Consider the following 20250-nt stretch of genomic DNA (forward strand, 5'->3'; position numbering starts at 1 on the left):
GGGGGGGCAATAGGGATTTCGCCTAGGGCGTCAAATTGGCTAGAAACGGCCCTGGTGACAGACCCTCGGAGGTGCAAAACAACCAGTACGTGCTTGCATTTGCTTTAGGAAATGACGCAGTTGCTAATGTGAGTGCTGAGGGGACTGGAGAGAAGAGAGGGCACTAAAGCGCATCCCTCTCCATCCCATTCTACCCCGAGACACGTTGCCTAGGTTACACCTCCAGCTGCCACCTGAAGCGAAGCATCGCACCATCCGCCTCGCGAAACGAAAGACAATACCTCACACGCCAACACCTATTGAAAAGCACACAAAAGGGATCTCACGAAACAAAAATATACTCGGAAGAGAGAGACGGCGCATATTAAGCCACGCACGCACTCAGACCCTCCTTGTTGTGATTGTCAGTGGAGAGAGGCGGGCTCACATGGAGGGCCGCTGCTCGGCTCTGCAGCGTCTCCCGCTGCCTGCTCTTCCTCCGCGCGCGTCTCCGCGAGCGCTGTGATGTGAATATTAATGATGCTGCGCGAATCTCCGCGCTCATTTCCACCGCTTTCACCCATCTGAGAGGTAAGAGCGCATCCGTATTTTGCCGTATTCGGTGCGGTTTGCACTATTATTCAGTGTCCATTTCATGCTGTGGAAGCTCGCGAGGTGTGTTTGAGGATGCTCAGTCGACGCAGTGTTGTTCTCAATGAAGAGGCGAAGCGAGTCAATGAGCGAGGTCTTTCAGTATGGTGCCTGTACGCATATTTATACTGGCTGTTCCGTTCTTAAAAAAGACTTCACCGTTGGGATGTGTCATTCAAGCTATAACAAGTAAACATTTGGTGGTCTTTAGTTGGTGAACACAATGACTGGCGGTCAGTTGAAGGAAATGGTCTTTATGGTTATGGGGACGAAAAACAGATGCACTTATCAGTATGTTTATAGTTAAAGAAGATAATTTCACAGAACCCATTAGATGGATTTTTGGGAGATAGAGGGACGCATTTGTGATCCTTAAATGGCATTCAACAAGTGTAGACTATCTCATTCTGCTATGTGCCCGATATTCTCCTGATAGGCTGCCATCCTGTGTGTGTGTGTGTAACTGATTGCTTGCATATGTGTGTGGGGGCTCTATGCAGTCAGACTATTATATTTTCAGCTTTTTTGACCTTTTGTTTGAATAATTCAGACTTTTGGGTCAATGTAATCTATTAGTGCAGGAATTATTTTTAGGAAGGGAGGTTTGCTTTTAGTCAATGTATTAAGCCAATGAGACTTATATCGTATGGGGAGGGAGACTGGTCCAAATAATCCTCTGCCCATGATTTCAGCCTCTCTCACTCCCTCTCTCACTCTTTCTCTCCCATCTGTGTCCCTGTCTTTGTCATTTCTTTCTCTGAAATGTATACAACCAGTTAATCACATCAACTATGCGTTTCAGAGGTGGAGAACGAGACGGAGAGGTGGGTTTTTTGGAACTCCCATTCATGGAAATCCAAAGGTGCGGCGCAATAATGGGCCCAGTCTGCAGAACAAAAACACACTGATTTAACTCATCCAGCATAAAGCATAATCCTCTTATACGAGCAAGCACAATTAAACACCGGCCCTATAGTGTAGGGCTGCTGTTATGCAGGTAATCTCTCTCTCTCTCTCTTGCACCCTGTTCTCTTTCATCAAAACTATCAACATAGAAAAATCAGTATTTCCATTAGCTAATTCATTGCAGGGGAAAAATGTTTCCTTTATGGATCCAGACTTCTAATGTGTCCGAAAATAAAAGGCCAACAGTTATTGCTGTCCATTGTTGTTGTTAAAAGTGTTGCTGACATATTAACTTTGTTTTAATCTCAGACTATAGTTCATCATAGTGTGTAGGATGTAGAGTCTGCCTTATTTTACAGTGTGGAGGCCGTGGTGCACCCTGTTCTCTTTCATCAAAACTATCAACATAGAAAAATCAGTATTTCCATTAGCTAATTCATTGCAGGGGAAAAATGTTTTCCTTTATGGATCCAGACTTCTAATGTGTCCGAAAATAAAAGGCCAACAGTTATTGCTGTCCATTGTTGTTGTTAAAAGTGTTGCTGACATATTAACTTTGTTTTAATCTCAGACTATAGTTCATCATAGTGTGTAGGATGTAGAGTCTGCCTTATTTTACAGTGTGGAGGCCGTGGAATATGTGTGTGTTTAGTTTATGCTGTTAATGTGTGTTTGTGTGTAGAGTTTCGGGTTGGCTAGCTAGAGATTGCGGCTTTAAAAAGCTCAGTACAATGAATTTGCATCTCAGTGGGAAAAAATAAATGGATTTCGTATTTGTTTCAAACACAAAAGCCAGGAAATGCCTTTAAATGTTGCACGAGCCAGATGGGAACTGTGTTTCTACTTTTTATTCCACTATGGATTGGGTCTGCTGTGCTGCATGATCCCTTTGCGTGTCTGTGTGTGTGGGTGTTAGAGTGCGTATATCTGTGTGTGTGTGTGTGTGTGTGTGTTGAGGGGGGTGTTGATTGTGGTTCTATATAAACCATTTGCTGCTGAGTGTATTTGTTTCCATGGTTACCCCCATGCCAATGTAGATCACGTCATCACCAGACCAGACCTCTGCAGCTATTGTTTACTGATCGTAGAGGAGAAGACTGAATGTGTGTTCGGCTTTTAGATACGTTCTCCACAGACCTTAAGTTCTTCATTGTTTTCTGTCCTTTTGTCTAGCCTGTTGCTTAGACTGTGTTTAATTCCTGGATGTCTTGCTTGGATTCATGTCTCCTGCTATATTTTGACCACCTGTCATTTTTCTGTGATAGACACACATGGAGGGCTATTTATTCGAAACCACTCAGTGACTCCTGTTGGTTGACTTGGCACGCAGTGTCCTCTGCTTGTATCGCCATCTGTAGCGCTCCGTACAGAGCTGCATGAGTAAGAATAATCATCCATTTTAATGCAATGCAAATAATTTCTATTTTCCTAATTTTTCTTCTCACTACTCCTAGTTTGTTTTAGGTCCCGAGAGAGGTGTTTGTCACTGTCATGTGAGCCTAACTTTGCTTTTTTATACAGTAAGTCCTTTATTTTTTCTTTATGAATTATGTCCGTTTTTTTTCTTCTTCAAAAAAGAGAATATTTTTGATTGTGGTGTGGTTTATGAATCTTTTGTATATACACAACACTAGCACACAAGTGTTTTTAGTTTGGCTTAACAAAAGTTACGTTTTAATAATTAAGATACGTTTGTAAATATATTTAAATATAAAAAAAAACAGCTATAAATAATAGTAATAAGATATATTCATTTAAATAACAAGTTCATTATTGTTGTGTATGTGCAGTGTATTTCATTAAGAAAGGAACTGAGGTTGTAATTTTAAAATCTGATGTTTTACATTTGTGAAAATGAAAAGACCAGCACATACTTCTTCAAAAAAGAGAATATTTTTGATTGTGGTGTGGTTTATGAATCTTTTGTATATACACAACACTAGCACACAACTGTTTTTAGTTTGGCTTAACAAAAGTTAAGTTTTAATAATTAAGATACGTTTGTAAATATATTTAAATATAAAAAAACAGCTATAAATAATAGTAATAAGATATATTCATTTAAATAACAAGTTCATTATTGTTGACACAGCGATCTCTTCTCTTTATAGCTCATTCTGATAATTCAAGAGCATCCAGCTGCAGCATGAATAGAGTATAGGAATAAATAAATTAATAAAATTCATCAGAGAAGAGAGGTAAAAGAAGAAGGGGGAGTTAAAGATGGATAAAGGTGAAATGAATAGAAGAAAACCATTCACTGATGAGGGTCAGAGGTATGAAGAGAGAGGGGTAAACATTAAAGAAAGGTGAAAGCAGAAAGAAATAGGGAAAAGAAGAGAGGAAAGGAGAAATCCAGAGAAGAGGAGTGATGAGATGAGATGAGGGTCAGAGAGAGATAAAGGAGTGAAAGACAGGGGACGGGTGTGTTTGTTGCTGAAGTGACTGTTTTTCTTGTAAATGCAGCCTCAGTGTTTGTGTGTGTGTGTGTGTGTGTGTGTGTGTGTGTGTGTGTGGAGCTGGAGTATTGATCAGAGTGATCCACTCCAGCACTGAATGTTGACTCTGCACTAAAGGTGACACACAGGCATCTCTGTCTGACTTTTTGCTTTTAAATACAGTACATATATATATATATATATATATATATATATATATATATATATATATATATATATACTGTATGTAAAAGCAGAAAGTATATATATATAGTTACCATACTGCCTATACCAAAATATAAGTAAGTTTCTTTAAAACTAAAGTTTTAGAATATTTACATTTACATAAATTAATATAAAAGCTTTATTGTATTTTATAAATTAAAATGGTCACTGTTTAGGACAAAGATTAATGTACATCAAAATCAACACATGGCTAATAACGTCATTCTAGTAAGAACAAAAGCTTTTCTTAAGACAACTGTATAGGGTAGATTTACTAGCAGATATAGTTATTCTCTAGACCAATGACAAAACTGAAAAATGTATCGCAAATATATTTTTATTTTCCTAAATTAATTAGTATTTTACGTATTATTTATCAAAGTAAAGCATTGTAGGTACTTTCTAAATGTAATGTAGTATCTATACAATATTCCAGCAAAGCCTTTGACTAATGAATTGATTACTGGTTTCCATTTTACTTTTTGCATGGATTTATGGATTATGGATTTAACAAAATGATATTGGCTGGTTTATTCATGGTTGAATCTCAGTCGGGATTTTGTTGAAACTCTGCTTTAACTTTGACAAAGCAGTGATATTGTACACCTTTAATTTTTGAAAAGTGATAGTCACAGTGCAGAGTGAAGTGTTTAAATATTAAACACAATGTGTCATAAGCATTTCTGCTGTGAACAAAGAAAGTGATAAAAATTTGATCAGCAGTAACTCTCAAATGATGTGAGAATATTTCAGTTTAAATGAGCTGACTTTAAAATGGCTTGAAACCCAACAAAAGAATATGCTTCCATATGGTCAATGGTTCTCATTAAATTAACACAAAATAATGCAGAAGACTAACAGTAATCATGCAAAATTAGGTGGTGAATATAATGTAATTAGAATAACGTTACTCACTGCTGTTCAAACCTCAAATCTTTTCTTAATGCTAATCATAATGGATCTTGTGATTAGACAGTGCTGTTCACACTGTATATGGCATAACACCCCGTGTTAGCGTTATGTCCGCAGCACTGTCTCATTTGCATAGTCCACCTCTAAATGTGTCATTCCGCCCACAGCAATGCCATGAATTATGAGACTGTACTGCAGAAGCTGTAGTGTACTACTCTGTGATTACGTTCAGCTGCATTACTGCCATTGCTGTTTGCACTAAATTAGCTGTTCCTTTTGTTTTCGCTGTGTATTTTACATACATTATATTATCTTCTGACATGGTTTTCTCTGTGTCTGTTTCAGCTGTTTAAAGACAGAACGTTTTAAGAGCAGCATGGCAGAAGCCCCCGTTGGAGAGGACTCACCCAAAGAGAAGGAGAGTGCCACCCCACTTCCCCACAATCCCCTGCCAGGGGTTGGGGTTGCTCTATGGGAAAGAGTATTGAAAGCAAGTGTTACGGCTGGCGCTTTCCTCCTGCTGTACACACTGTCTCAACTCACAGTGAGTTTATGCACATTTCTCAAATAATTAACAAATAATTCCTTGACACGTACATATCACACTTTATGCAGATGTGCACAGTACACCATTAACTATTCATTGATTTTTATTGCTTTATGTGTGAGAGTGTGTTTCAGTTATACCTATGTTCTGGTTTTGTCTATAAGTGGCAAATTTGGCTTTTAGATGTACAGTAATTAAGCAGTTGATCATTTTGTTTTTCTTTGCGTTTGAATGTGTTTGTGCATATAAGTATAGAAAAACAGGCTGTTCCGGGGTCTGCTGTGATCGACCCTATAGTCAATAACTGCACAGCATGCCTTCCTGTCTGACAAACTGGCAAACAGCTGTGCAAGGCTTATGTATACACATAAACTACCGTTCAAAAATTTGGGGTCAGTACCTTTATACTTTTAATATTCTATTCAGTGAGGCTGCATTATCTTGATCAGAAGTGATAATAAAATAATTTAATGTTACAAAGAATTCAATTTCAAATAAACGCTATTCTTTTGAACTTCATCAAAGAATCCTGAAAAATGCATCATGGCTTTATCATGGTATAATGCATTATAATTATTCGTAATGTGCTTTGTATTAGATTTATATCTTGTCATAAATAATTATAAGCAAATTTAAAATGCATAGTGTAACAATGAAATGATAAGTGTTATATTTGTATTAACTGGGGTTACAACTATTCATGAGATTGTACAATGCATTATAAGGTGCATTACAAGGCATAATTAATGCATCAAAATTACTTCTATAATGCATTACACATAAGAGCTTTAAGTAAAGTTTGCAGCACAACTGTTTTTGAGCAGCAGTTCAGCATATTAGAATGATTTCTGAAGGACTGTGTGACACTAAAGACTGGAGTAACGGCTGATGAAAATTCAGCTTTGCAATCACAGGAAAAATTACATTTAAAAAACAGTTATTATAATTTGTATTATTATATTTCACAATATTACTGTTTTTACTATTTGATCAAATAAATGTAGCCTTGAACACAAGACACTTCTTTCAAAAACAATACAAAAAAATCTTGCCAATCCTAAACTTTTGAACGGTAGTCTATTTGCAAAATATTTTTTATTTATTAATTTGAAATTAAGCTTGTGGCAAAATACCAAAACACATTTAGTAATTCATATCCAATGTCTCATATCTTTCTTTGCCACCCCTAGTTGTTGATATGTAAGTCACTGTTGTGTATTCAAGAGTTTGTGTGTAATAATAAGTGTGTTTTGTTGATGTGTTCAGGGTTTGTGGGTCCTTTACATGCTGAATGGATACAGGGCTTTTCCAGCAGCACATAAAGTTTTGGATCTCCTTCAGTACCTTCTCTCCACCAGTGATGCCTATGATCAACAAGTAATAGAGCTTAAACTGAAATATCTTCTCTGATGTGAAAGAGAATTTTATATCATATGTTGTTCATTGTCTGCAGATGGAGATATGGAGGGTGGAAAGCTTGTTGCCCCTCATAGCCACACTCATCTTAGGTGTAGTCATCCTTGGTACTGGAGTGAGTATGTTCTTTATGTTTTTGTCTTTTTGTTACTCAGAGCTTTAGTTTCGCCTGTTTATAAAATAACTTGTATAAATGCACTACAGCATGTGCTTGAACTTTCCTTTCTCCCCTCACTTGCTGTCACAACAGACGCTGTTCTGCATTAAAACCCTGGTGCCTGGTAACCCATCTTGCTTCCCTGATGACCGTCGTCAGTCCATGAGCAGGCAGCCCTCCTTTACATATTCAGAATGGACAGATGCTAAACAGGAGGATTTCTACGAGCTGGATGCTGTTCCGGAGACGCCCGTGTTTGACTGCTTTATGGACATGAAGACCGAGGCTGACCCTGTCACTCTCACTGTCAAACCTGTGGGCTTGCAGGAAAGGTAAGAAAATCACATCTGTATGCATTGAATTTGATGTATATTACATTGCCAGATTGGCAATCTGATATACCGAGTTCCCTTCATTGATACATTCATATAAACCCCCATGCATTTTGAGCATAGAGAAAAGTCAGCTTGCTGTGCCTCTACAGAATTTTCTATGCTAGCGCATCTATTCTCGTGTCCCGACTCTGGTCTTTATTAACAGACTGTCTTCAGAAAAGTTTCGAAAGGCATTTTCTTTTCATCTTATGTCTTTATAAGCACAGCTGCTTTGTTTACAGTGGTCACCAAGATAAAGTTTTAGCACTGCTATTCCATAAGCGCCACCTGCTGTCAGAGAGTAAATTAGCATTTTTAGCATATCTTCACAAAGCTGAAGTCAGACCATTCTGTTTGCTTGAAATCTTGAAATTGTACATATTTTGTACATACCTAATTTATATATATATATATAAAATAACTGCCCATGCATCTTTGGATTGTGATTAAAATTCAGTGGTTGCCTCTAATTTCTAATGGCTACAGATTCAGCCTGTAATATATGGAGGACGAAACCTGCAAAAACAATAAATAAATAAATAAATACACAAATAAATAAATAAATATGCAAATAAATAAATAAATGTCTGTATAAATTCACAAATTCTTGTTTAAATACATGTAGAAATAATTAAACGTGATTAAAGTAGGCAAATAAATTAAATAAATTGGTGGACAAATGGAAAATGTTTAAGGAAATGCTAAACTCATCCTATTTATTTTCCTTTGATCACTCATTTATTTCTGAATGTAGTTCCACATTTATTTTTCCTCTGCACAACATGCTAATGAGAGGGTGTCAACCATGAACTTGGTCGGGGTCAAGTCATAGCTGGGGGCGCGGCTTTCAAGCTGACAGGAAATGCATGGTGTTAATCCAGTATGGCCTACGTAAAGTCACTTTTTCCGTTTAACTGAGCAAGATACATAAAAAACTGGGCTGTACTGTCCGTACAGTAATTGTGACTTTACAAATGACCTAAAGAAATGGCCAGTGTCGTTTCCTGACGTAATTTTTTGTTACCCGATTGAGTCTCCAGCTAGAGACAACTGTAATATCAGCATCCCATGGTCATCGTGAGATGACTGGTATGAAGTGGTTTATTGTGTATTTATTTATTTATTTGTTTTTGCAGGTTTCGTCCTCCATAGTAATAGAGCAAATAAACATCTTGTTCATGTACTCTTTCATTCTTTCTTGTCTGTTGCTTAAAGAAATACATATATCAGTGGCGTTCCGTCCATATAAGCTGCGAATGCTCCGCATACCAAGGCCATTTGAGAGAATAAGTTCACGGGATAATTCATATAAACATGATTATAAGTTGATCCCTTGTTATTTGAAATGTAACTTAAAGCTTAAAGAGTTAGGAATAAGTACGTACATTTATTTGCCAAACGGCAGTGATTTTCTTTAAAGGGGTCATATGATGCTATTTTAAAGATCATTATTTTGTGTATTTGGTGTAACAGAATATGTTGACATGCTTTAATGTTCAAAAAACACATTATTTTTCAAATACTGTACATTATTGTAGGTCCTCTATGCCCCGCCTCTCTCAAAACTTGTGTCATAATTAAACATGGAAAAGCAATTGTTTAATATTTAAAGGCAACTTTAAATAAATATTTTAACACAGATGAATTCCCTTTTCATGTATTCAGAATTTCATATCCTAAAGTGCATAAATCAGAAACTACTATAAAAAAAGAAAAGTAGTCAAAGTAGTCATGACCTGTTCGCACTAATTTTACTAATTTTAAGTTTTAATAAAGAACCTGAAAAGGCTTTAGCCCTTGAAAAACTCTGAATGCATCTGAATTTACATTGTATATTCAAATTACATTGTCACAAAAACTCTGTTGTGATTTTCAGGAGAGGTTCTAACGTGTCGCTGACGTTGGACATGTGCACACCTGGTACTACAGAGCCCTATGGAGCGCTGCTGTCCCCTAGAGAGCAGAGCGCACAGGAATACCTGCAGAACGCATCCAACCTGCTCACCCCCGAGCAGCTGCACAAGCGCGCACTGGACGACGCTGCGCTGCAGGCCGAGTTCTATGTGAGTGCCACTCACAGTAACATCCATGTACAATATAAAACAGTGATCGTAACATGACAGCACTTCTCTTGTAATTCTGGTGGAAACAGGAAACACCCATGAACTTCGTGGACCCTAAAGAATACAGTTTTCCTGGCGTGGTGAGGAAGAATCGCTACAAAACCATACTACCAAGTGTGTATAATACTCTGCATACAGTAAAATGTGGAAATGGCTGATGAGGTTTGTTACTGATGATATTGGCATGTCTTTGAATGTGTAAGATCTTAACTCTAAATTGCAGACACACACAGCAGAGTTTGCTTAAAAGCAAAAGAAGAAGGTGATTTTCTCAGCACCTACGTCAACGCTAATTATTTGAAGGTGAGTATGTGTTAGCGTCAAATGAAAATCTTATTTTGCATATTGATGTAAGCTGTGATGTGTTCATTTTTAATGAACTGAATAAATTAGTTTGTGATGAAACAACCACATTTTTTGAGTTGTTAATAATTTAGCATTGTCCTAAAATAGATTTTTTTAGTTTTTTTTGCTATATTTCAGTAACATTTTAAGGTAATAAATATATGAGCCCTATGTCATAGCTTTTATGATTTATTCTGAGATCACAAACTATTAGGAGACTGTATAATGTTTGAAAAATAATAATTTGATGTGGTTTTGCAGATGTGTGCAGTATTTCTGATCACATAGAAATGCTATAGGCTGAAAAGTTAAGGCTCTCTAATCAATCAGCCATATAAGGTTGTTCAAATTTTCTTCTTTCTTTCAAACTTTTTTCTTTAGGGCTATGGAGGGAAAGAAAAGGCATACATTGCTACACAGGGTCCAACTGTAAACACAGTGGGGGATTTCTGGAGGATGGTTTGGCAGGAGCACTGTCCCCTTATTGTCATGATCACCAACATTGAAGAAAAAAATGAGGTCTTTATATTACACACATATCACATGATTGGGAGGAATTATTCTTTCATGCTTAGCAATTAAACATCTTTGAGATATTTTAATAATTAATATGTATTCTCTCCTTAATTATCAGGGTAATGCAAACTTGAATTAACACCAAATAGTTCTTCTTGTCCAACCCGTAGTCCTGTCACTATTCGATACTTAGCACAAACTCAGGCTGAACATCAAACTACTTATCATATACTCAAATGTTAATTTGCAACTTTAGGTATTTTGCAGAAGTCAAAAAGTAAATAAAGACACCAGGGTTGAGGTGATTTTGACTCTACAGTACATGCCTTGAAATATTTAGGTGAATTCCAGTGAGTTATCAGAAATCATGAATAGAATTTTTTCTGAACGGTTTAAAATGGGCTTTGATGGACTGAATAAAACATATATTATATATGAATCAAATAAAACATTTGTGTGTGTGTGTGTGTGTGTCCCACAGAAATGCACAGAATACTGGCCAGAGGACAGTGTCATCTGTGAAGATATCGAGATCACTGTCAAACAGGTCATCCAGGCAGATGACTACAGTCTAAGGATTTTCACTGTGAAGGTTTGTTTTGTGTTTGAGTGTGTGTGTTCATGTGATTATGTTTAGGACGCTTATGTTGAAAAGTTTTAATAAAAATAACTGACTTGCATTTTTAGTGTTTTATGTGCAAATTAATAACTAAAGGAATCTTAATGTATTAACTTGTTTAATTTGATCTGTTACATTTTTACCAAAAATATGGCAAAATGATACTAACTGAAAGAATAGAATTTTGAAAGTTGAGTATAGGAAGGCTGTATCTTGGTAATTTCTTGGTCTATTGAAACAAAATGATGCACATGTCATTGTGACTGTGCCCTGAGGGTACTCCAGCAGTTTGGTGACAGTGCCACCTATAGGTTAATGTTGCATTACAACATTGCAGCAACATTGAATAACTTTATAGCCCATGAAAGACAAGACAACTGACTGTATCATATTTTGCATCCTCTTTTAAACTAGAATCCAGAGACCAAAAAAAGTGAAATCTGAGAATGCAGATTACGTGCTGTTTTTAAAAGCCATCACTTTTTAAAAAGTAATTTCTACAATTACAAATACAATTTCTTTATTCAGTTTCATGTAGACATTACAATGTAGTATAACTAATAAAGACAAGACTAATATTTACAGAAGAGTCTAACCTTCTAAAAGTGTGTGAAAGACAAGAAAGATGAGAAGGACAGAAAGAGAGAAGTCCAGGTTGAGCGCAATATTTTTTTGCTTCTGTTTTCTACTGTTTCCTCTGGAGGCATGGCTGTCATGGCAACAAATATTCTTAGAAATGCAGTGTTTCACATAATTGAAGGAAATATAGTTAATCAAAAACTCTGTGTAAGATATCTTAAAGAGATATATCAAAGAATGTGTATATGTGTTAGTATGAGCATCATTTGGTATGTATATATGATGTTGAACATTATCAACCTGATAATCATTTTCCCTGATAATATTTCAACAATCATGTTTATGTGTCTTCTCTCAGTTGTTTGGAATCAGAACTAGACATTTGTGAATCATTATTGATCAGTCAAATGGGTTTGCAAAAAGATCTGAAATTGTTCTTGATTCAGTTTAATTCATTTGAACAGAACCCCAGTACTGATGAAGGCTAGAAACGCTCCTGTGTAATACATGTGTGTTAAGCCTGGTACACACTTTGTGATTTATGAGTGTTTTACAATTGTTGCTTGTCAGATTGTACGAACAGGATCCCAAGTATAAGCCATGTTACACAGGAATTTCAGTTGTCAGACTGTATAACAGTCAAGTCTCATTAAAAATGGGCATAGACATAGGATTTACATAGTCAATCCTTGACATGTTTTGTGACGGACGGTGATGTGTGTGGAGCAAAGGGTGTTTTTTCTGTGCTCCTAAAGGTTCTTGATTTCACAGTTGTCACAGGAGAAGCCATACTGCAGGATGTGCCTCAAAAGTTCTGACAGAATTTCATCAGGTTGCAATGGTCATCCATCGGCTTTCAGCACACATGTTAAACTAGTGATCAAAGGCTACAGCTTTTGACCTTGAATAAGAGGAATCTTGTAGGATTTTTCTCAGATGGCCAAATCAAATGGTCAAATTTGAGTGTGCACCCGGCTTTACTGAACTGTAAATGTTTATTAACAAGTTGGTGAATGTTTGTGTGTAGAGTGAGGGTGAGGAGCGCACTCTCAGACAGTACTGGTACACATCCTGGCCAGATCAGAAAACGCCAGACAAGGCCCCGCCTCTTTTGGAGTTGGTTAGGGAAGTGGAGGAAGCGAGGAAACAGGCTCCGCCCAACAGTGGCCCTGTCATTGTCCACTGCAGGTAACACACACTTTTCAAAAAAGTTGTTAAAGTGACAGTAAGAAGAAAAAGCTAATATATTTAAACATCGTTTTCTCTACTCTTAGTGCAGGGATTGGACGCACTGGCTGTTTCATTGCTACCTCTATCTTGTGCCAGCAGCTAAGCAATGAAGGGGTGGTTGACATCCTGCAGACTACTAGCCAGCTACGCTTGGACAGGTAAAATATAGATATACTGTACATCCTTTGAAACACAAGTGTCAATTTGAGTTGAGACAGCAGCAGAATAAATGTTAGTTGTTTGGCCTCAGTGGTATCCGGGCCAACCTTTAGTCATGGAGAAAAATCCTCGCAAGACCTGTTGGTGTTACATTAGGCTATTGTTAAGTGCCAGGTTGCACTGCTAGATGCTATTAAAGGGATAGTTCACCCAAAACTGAAAATTCTGTCATTAATTACTCACCCTCATGTCTATCCAAACCCATAAAACCGTTCATCTTTGGAACACAAATTAAGATATTTTTGCTTTCTGCCCCTGCATAGACAGTAATGAAACTACCACGTTTAAGGCCCAGAAAGGTAGTACAAAAATAACAACTTTATTCAACAATTTCTTCTCTTCCATGCCAGACTTCGACGTGCATTCACGACAGTACCACGACGCATGTGTGTGTATTCATCTGCTTGCAAAAACGGCTGTAGTGCATCCGGGTTTATGTCGGAACTCAGGTTCCTGCATCAGCAGCGTCACACACGTGTGTCATAGTACTCTCATGAGTGGTGGTGAAGATTAACACGGAAGAGAAGAATTGTTGAATAAAGTTATTTTTGTTTACTTTTTTTTGTACTTCGTAGCTTCATAAAATTACGTTTGAACCACTGATGTCACATGGACTTTTTTAACAATGTTCCTCCCTACTACAGTATGTTTCTGGACCTTGCACATGGTAGTTACATTGCTGTCTATGGAGGGTCAGAGAGCTCTCAGATTTCATAAAAAATATCTTAATTTGTGTTCTGAAGATGAAAGAAGGTCTTACAGATTTGGAAAGACATGAGGGTGAGTAATTAATGACAGAATTTTCATTTTTGGGAGAACTATCTCTTTAAGTACACATTAATAGTTGGTCTCATGTTGTTGCTGCTGTGATTTCAGAGGCGGCATGATCCAGACAGCGGAGCAGTATCAGTTTGTTCATCATGTACTCAGCCTGTATGAAAGACAGCTTCGGGAGACCTCAGAAGAGTAAAGCCTCCATGAGCGCACAACCTTCACACCACTCCTCACAGAGCAGTTGACCTTCATCCGAACACATGGGGCAGGGACTGACCCTCAGTACCTCATGTCTCATGTCTTCAAACACAACAGAAGTTTTAGGAGCAGACCCAATATTAGATTTTAGCTGAGTCCAATCTCCAATACCTAAATCCCACCAATCAGTTATTAAATTTACTTTGTCTTTTTTCTTTACCATAACAGTAACATAAAGCGGTCAGTTATGTCATACACAAGTACTGCCCACATATTAACGCTCAGCAGACCATCAGTGCTCAAAAGCGACAATGTTTGAATGCGTGCATACCTCTTATGCAGTGGTATGAACACAATAACAAGCAGACACCAGGGCCTCCATTTATGATGTAAATTTAACATTAGGTTTAGGGACCTCCTCAATTTCTGAGCCGACAAATACAGCAATTTTCATTTTACTGCTAAGACATTTTTACAGGATTTATAACTCAGTGTTAAGATGAGATTTGTTGTAAAGTGTGCGTGTACATTTATAGGTTGAAAGATCAACCTCTTGGCAATCTGAACATCAGTATGTTTGTGTGTGCATGTGTATGTGTGAGATAGTGTCGCAGAAACAGAAGGGGAGAGAGAGGTACTGTTTACTATGTGTTCGATGATTATCAGACTTTAACTCCGGATGTGCGGTTGTTCTCTAGAAGAGGTTAGCCTATAACATTTAATACAAAATGGCCTTAATATGTGTCTTTCTGTTCGTACTGGGGTCCGTATGGTTGTGTGTAAATGTTGTCGGGCAGAGCTAAAGGCAGTGTGGTGTTTCAGCCTGTCATCATCTCATTCGGTAAGACTGAGAGAGGGACAGAGACTGATCTCCGTACAGAATGATGTACATTTTCCCTCAGCATACCTTTGCCTTCTCGATTTGCGTGTTGTCGGATGCTATATCGTGTGAAACATTTTAGTTGGACTCTAAAAAGCATTGATGCTGCACCTCAAGGTTTTATGTATCAAAATGCCGAAACACTGTATCCAACTAATGTTAAATTTGTAAATCACAGCTTGTATCAATAGCAGAAATCATGACAATGGGACATATATAGTTGTGATGTTTTTTGCTACTTTCTGTTTATTTTCGCTGCTTGTTTTACTCTAGTTATATGTGGGTCTGCGTATCTGATTAGTTAAGACGTATAATCAGTATTTGCCTGAGTTGGCAGTTCGTACTGCTTTGCTGGGACTTGCAGTTTGCATGAGCAAGTACATTTTGAACTTCTTTTTAATTATGAGCAAGGAAATGTTTAAATTAGAAGCAGACATCTGTGTGTGATTATGTGCAAAAGCAGAGTGTCTGCTGTTGGAATAAGCATCTTCAGTCCAACAGACTCGTGTGATCCAGCTGGAAGTACCAATGCAAGCTCTCCTCTGAATTTCTTTAGACAGTACTGCTACCACCCTAATTGTCTCCAGTCGTTCTTGAGCTAGTCGTATGTCCTCAAAATTATGTTTCCTTCCAGGCAGCTCTGAGCTGAAATTAGGAGGTTTACAGAAGCTTGAAAACACCTCCTCGTTACACAAGAGATTGTACTTTTTTTTTGGTAAGTGTTGTTAGTTCAAGGCCTCATGATAGTTTGCCAGAAATGAGAATGACTTTCATTCACGTGCTTTAATCGCTGCTGTTATAGTCTTTTTATTATTGCAGAACTGCTTTCGTGTTTTAGTTGGTATAGAGTAATTGAATTTTATTATGTTTTTAATGAACTAACATATTAGTCTATTTATTGAAAGAGTTTTGTCTGTTTTTGTGCTGTTATTACACTGCCAAAGACTGTAGTGATTGGTCCATACCGCAAAACCTGAACAATTTGAATTCTGTATTTACAAACTTTGAAAACTGAAGTTTTAACACCAACATGTGGAATTGTGTACATGTATAAAACCAGCATTTATATATTTTTAAAGTGAAAAATCTGAATTCCCACTGTAAAACCTGTTCTCTGACTTACACAACCTTTCTTGATCAGTTTGTTATCTTTTCTTACATGCATGTTAGTATATTATTTTATGCCACTGTTTGCCTCCTTTTCATAATGTGTATGTATGTATGTATGTGTATATATATATATATATATATATATATATATATATATATATATATATATATATATATATATATATATATATATATATATATATATATATATATATATATATATATATATATGTGTGTACACGCTTATATATACAGTATATATATATATATATATATATATATATGTGTGTGTACATGCTTATATATATATATATGAACATACAGTATATAAATAAATGAAACTAAAAGCTAAATCTAAATCTAGCTCTACAAATTATATACAGTGCCTTGCGAAAGTATTCATACCCCTTAATTTTTTTCACATTTTGTTATGTTGCTGCCTTATGTTAAACTGCTTTAAATTACTTTTTTTCCCCCCACATCAATCTACACTCCATACACCATAATGACAAAGCAAAACAGAACTGTCACAACTTCGTAAATGTATTAAAAATAAAAAACTGAAATAAGTACATTGCATAAGTATTCATACTTTTAACTAAATGTTCAGCTGAAGAACCTTAACAGCCTCAAGTCTTTTTTGTTTGATGTGACAAACTTTGCATATCAGTATTTGGCAATTATCTGCCATTCTTCTCCTCACCTCTTCACCTTTCAAGCTTTGTCAGGTTGGATGGGGGCAGATGCACATTTTCAGGTTTCTCCAGAAATATTTCCCTGGGTTCAATCCCAGGCTCTGGCTGGGCCACTCAAGGACGTTCACACAGTTGTCTATAAGCCACTCTTGCTGTGTGCTTAGGGTCATTGTCTTGTTGGAAGGTGAACCTTCTGCCCAGTCTGAGGTTCTGAATGATCTGGACTAGGTTTTCATTAAGGCTATCTCAATATTTTGCTGCACTGAGCGTTCCTTCTACTCTGATGAGTCCCTCAGTCCCTGCTGCTGAAAAACAGCCCCACAGCATGAGGCTGCTACCAGCACACTTTACTTTTGGGATGGTACTCTGCAAGTGATGAGCAGTGCCTGGTTTCCTTCAAACATGATGCTTGGAGTTGAGGTTCATCAGACCAGAGAATCCTGTTTCTTAGAGTCTGAGGGTCCTTTAGGTGCTTTTTTGTAAATTCTAAGTGTGTTTTCATGTGTCTTAACTGAAGAGAGGATTTAGTCTTGCCAAACCGCCATAAAGCCCAGATTGGTGGAGTGTTGCAGTGGTGTTTGTCCTTCTGTAGATTTCTCCTATCTCCACATATGATCATGGAGCTCAACTAGAGTGACCATCAGGTTCTTGGTCACCACACTAACCAAAGCCCTTCTCCATCAGTTGCTCAGTTTGGCCAGGAGGCCTGCTCTAGGAAGAGTCCTGGTTGTTTCAAACTTCTTCCATTAAGGGTAACAGAGACTACATGCTTCAGTGAACCTTTAATGAAGCAGAATTTTTTTTCTGAACTCTTCCCCCGATGTGTGGCTTGACATAAACCTGTTTCTGAGCTCTACAGGCAGTTCTTTTGACCTCAGGGCTTGATTTTTGCTCTGATATGCATTATCAGCTGTTAGACCTTTTATTAAGATGTGTGTACCTTTCCAAATCATACCCATTCAATTGGCTTTGCCACAGGTTAACTTCACTCAAAGTGTAGTGACATCTACAAGCAATTTGAATGCCCCTGAGCTAAATTTGAACTGTCTCAGATAACTGAGAATGGAATCATTTAAATATTTTATTTTTAATACATTTGCAAAGATGTTAAAAAACAGTTTTTTGCTTTACCATTATGGTGTATGGAGTGTAGATTGATGTGGAATAAAAGTCATTTAAAGCAGTTTAACATAAGGCAGCAACATAACAAAAATGAAAAAAATATACTTTTGCAAGGCACTGTATATATAGATATAGATCTATATATATAATTTGTTTTATTAATAGAGTTTTATTCAGTTATTTATTAATTTTTAATTATACAGTATACGAGTTCAAAAGTTTGGGGTCAGTAACATTTTTTGGGGTTTTGAAAGAAGTCTCTGAGGCCACATTTATTTGTTAAAAAATACAGTAAAAAGGAAAATGTAATTTATTTCTATGATGGAAAAGCTGAATTTTCAGCAGTCATTACTCCAGTCTTCAGAAATCATTCTAATATGCCGATTTGGTGCTAAAGTAACATTTCTTATTATTAGCAATGTTGAAAACCGCTGTGCTACTTGATATTTTGGTACAAGCCATGATAAATACTTTTTTCAAGAATCTTTGATAAATAGAAAGTTCAAAAGAATGACATTTATTTACAACAGAATACTGTTGTAACACTGAAAGTCTTTACTGTAACTTTTGATCAATTTAATGTATCTTTACTGAAAAAAAGGATTAAACAAATCTTACTAAACCCAAACTTTTAAATGGTATATAGAGTAAATTATTATCCCTCTCTATCATTTTCTGGAACTAGTTTCTCCATTGAACATCTGTGCCTTGCTTCCAGTTTTTCCCACCTGAGATCTTTCATCTTAGACAGCATATGAGGGCACAGTTTTTGTCCCTCAAACTAATACAAAACTGATCTTGTGAGGTCCAAGTGAGTGAGAAAACCGTTTTTTTTATCAACAATGATCAATTGACTCCTTTAGAGGAATGTAAATACAAGCTCTATTTACAGCATTTATGTCAATTATCACAGAAAATATTTTAGACTTTCTTTTAAAAAACACAAAAGTCATAGTTTTGACAGAATTGCTTGCTGACAATCTTTCAGTGACTGGTATGGCCTGTAAAAGCATTCACTTTCACATGATATGTGCATCTGAATGCATAACCAGAAGTTTATCTACCTGGAAAAGTATCTTCTGAGGTAATCACTATAATGGCACAAATGCTGTGGACAGCGCCTAAATGTATTCAAACCAGAATATTCCTTAAAGGAATCCTTTTTGAAATGTTGAACCGAATCTCTGTGTCTGTTGTATGCTGTTTGCCACCCTGATGGCCGTTTACTGGTTTTGTACATTGTCTGCCAGGACAAATTTGCTGAACATTTCCAAAGTCATCATCAAACTATAGGACTATACTGTTTTAGGTCAGTGATTTTATTCACTGTGAGGAAATTCTATTCTAAAAAGACAGAGTAAAGCAGGCCGTTAGTAGCCTTAATCACCAGTGATCACACAAATGAATCCTGTTTTCATTGGGTGTACCAATTTATTATTTTGATGTCAAATAAAACGATTGCATGTTAGAATCATTTGAATCAATGTTATAGTTCACAAACTGAGAGAAGGGCCAATATAGCAGTTTAGAGAAGTCATACCCCTCCCCCAGCTCACTGCCCACTCACTCTCAGTCGGACCCCACTTCCTACAGAACACTCCATCTGTCGGGCCCCTCTGTGTTACCAGAGAAGAGTAACAGACACACAGGCACCAGCAAACAAGTATATCATTATATCATACACACAACTTAGAACCTGGGCCAAACTAGCTTGGATTATATCCACGTAACAGTGATTTTAATATATTTAAAAGATAGTGTGCTGTTTTATGTTTAAATGGATATTAATTGAATCATCATGAAACGACTCACTACCAGCATAGTATGTCTTTATGCACTACTGTACAAAGCTAAAACAAGCACAAAGATGAAATACTGATTTTATGAATGTGAATGCAGAGGCTTGCGCCTCGGCTGTCTTAATTGCTCATATATTTCAATGCCACCTGAGTATTTGACCTTTTGCTTCTTCAATCACTCAGAATATTTTCAGGTCTTTTATTTTCTAGAAACCATGTGTTGAGCAGTGTTTTAATATTTTCTGCTTATTTATTGTCCTGTGGTTTTGGTTGAAATGTTTGGCACCGGCCCCTTGATCAAAAAAAAAGAACAATTTTTTTGGTTTAATTTTAATCCTGTTCTATAGTGAAATAGATGTGGTTTGAAAATTCAATTTCCCTCATTGCTTTCGTATTGTTCCACTGCTGTTGAATCCAAATAGAATGTAACATGACT

General features: G+C 36.8%; 1 protein-coding gene across 2 annotated transcripts; it reads left to right on the plus strand.

Annotated features, from left to right (window-relative positions):
• Window positions 1–88: 88 nt before the first annotated feature.
• On the plus strand, window positions 89–16301 carry ptpn5 (protein tyrosine phosphatase non-receptor type 5). Of its 2 annotated transcripts, XM_016279965.1 has the most exons (15): window positions 89–570; window positions 2802–2916; window positions 2991–3056; window positions 5457–5655; window positions 6925–7035; window positions 7112–7189; window positions 7325–7563; window positions 9482–9668; window positions 9758–9842; window positions 9952–10031; window positions 10455–10592; window positions 11071–11181; window positions 12815–12975; window positions 13062–13175; window positions 14113–16301. In XM_016279965.1, exons 4-15 carry the CDS (start codon window positions 5488–5490, stop codon window positions 14204–14206), a joined length of 1566 nt encoding a protein of 521 aa, XP_016135451.1. In that variant the 5' UTR covers window positions 89–570; window positions 2802–2916; window positions 2991–3056; window positions 5457–5487; the 3' UTR covers window positions 14207–16301. The 2 variants fall into 2 exon arrangements, with proteins under 2 accessions (XP_016135451.1, XP_016135452.1); XM_016279966.1 differs by lacking the exon at window positions 2802–2916.
• The last annotated feature ends 3949 nt before the right edge of the window (window positions 16302–20250 follow it).

This window comes from Sinocyclocheilus grahami, unplaced genomic scaffold, assembly GCF_001515645.1.
Source record: "Sinocyclocheilus grahami isolate Dianchi unplaced genomic scaffold, SAMN03320097.WGS_v1.1 scaffold136.1, whole genome shotgun sequence".
Taxonomy (NCBI): Eukaryota; Metazoa; Chordata; class Actinopteri; order Cypriniformes; family Cyprinidae; genus Sinocyclocheilus; species Sinocyclocheilus grahami.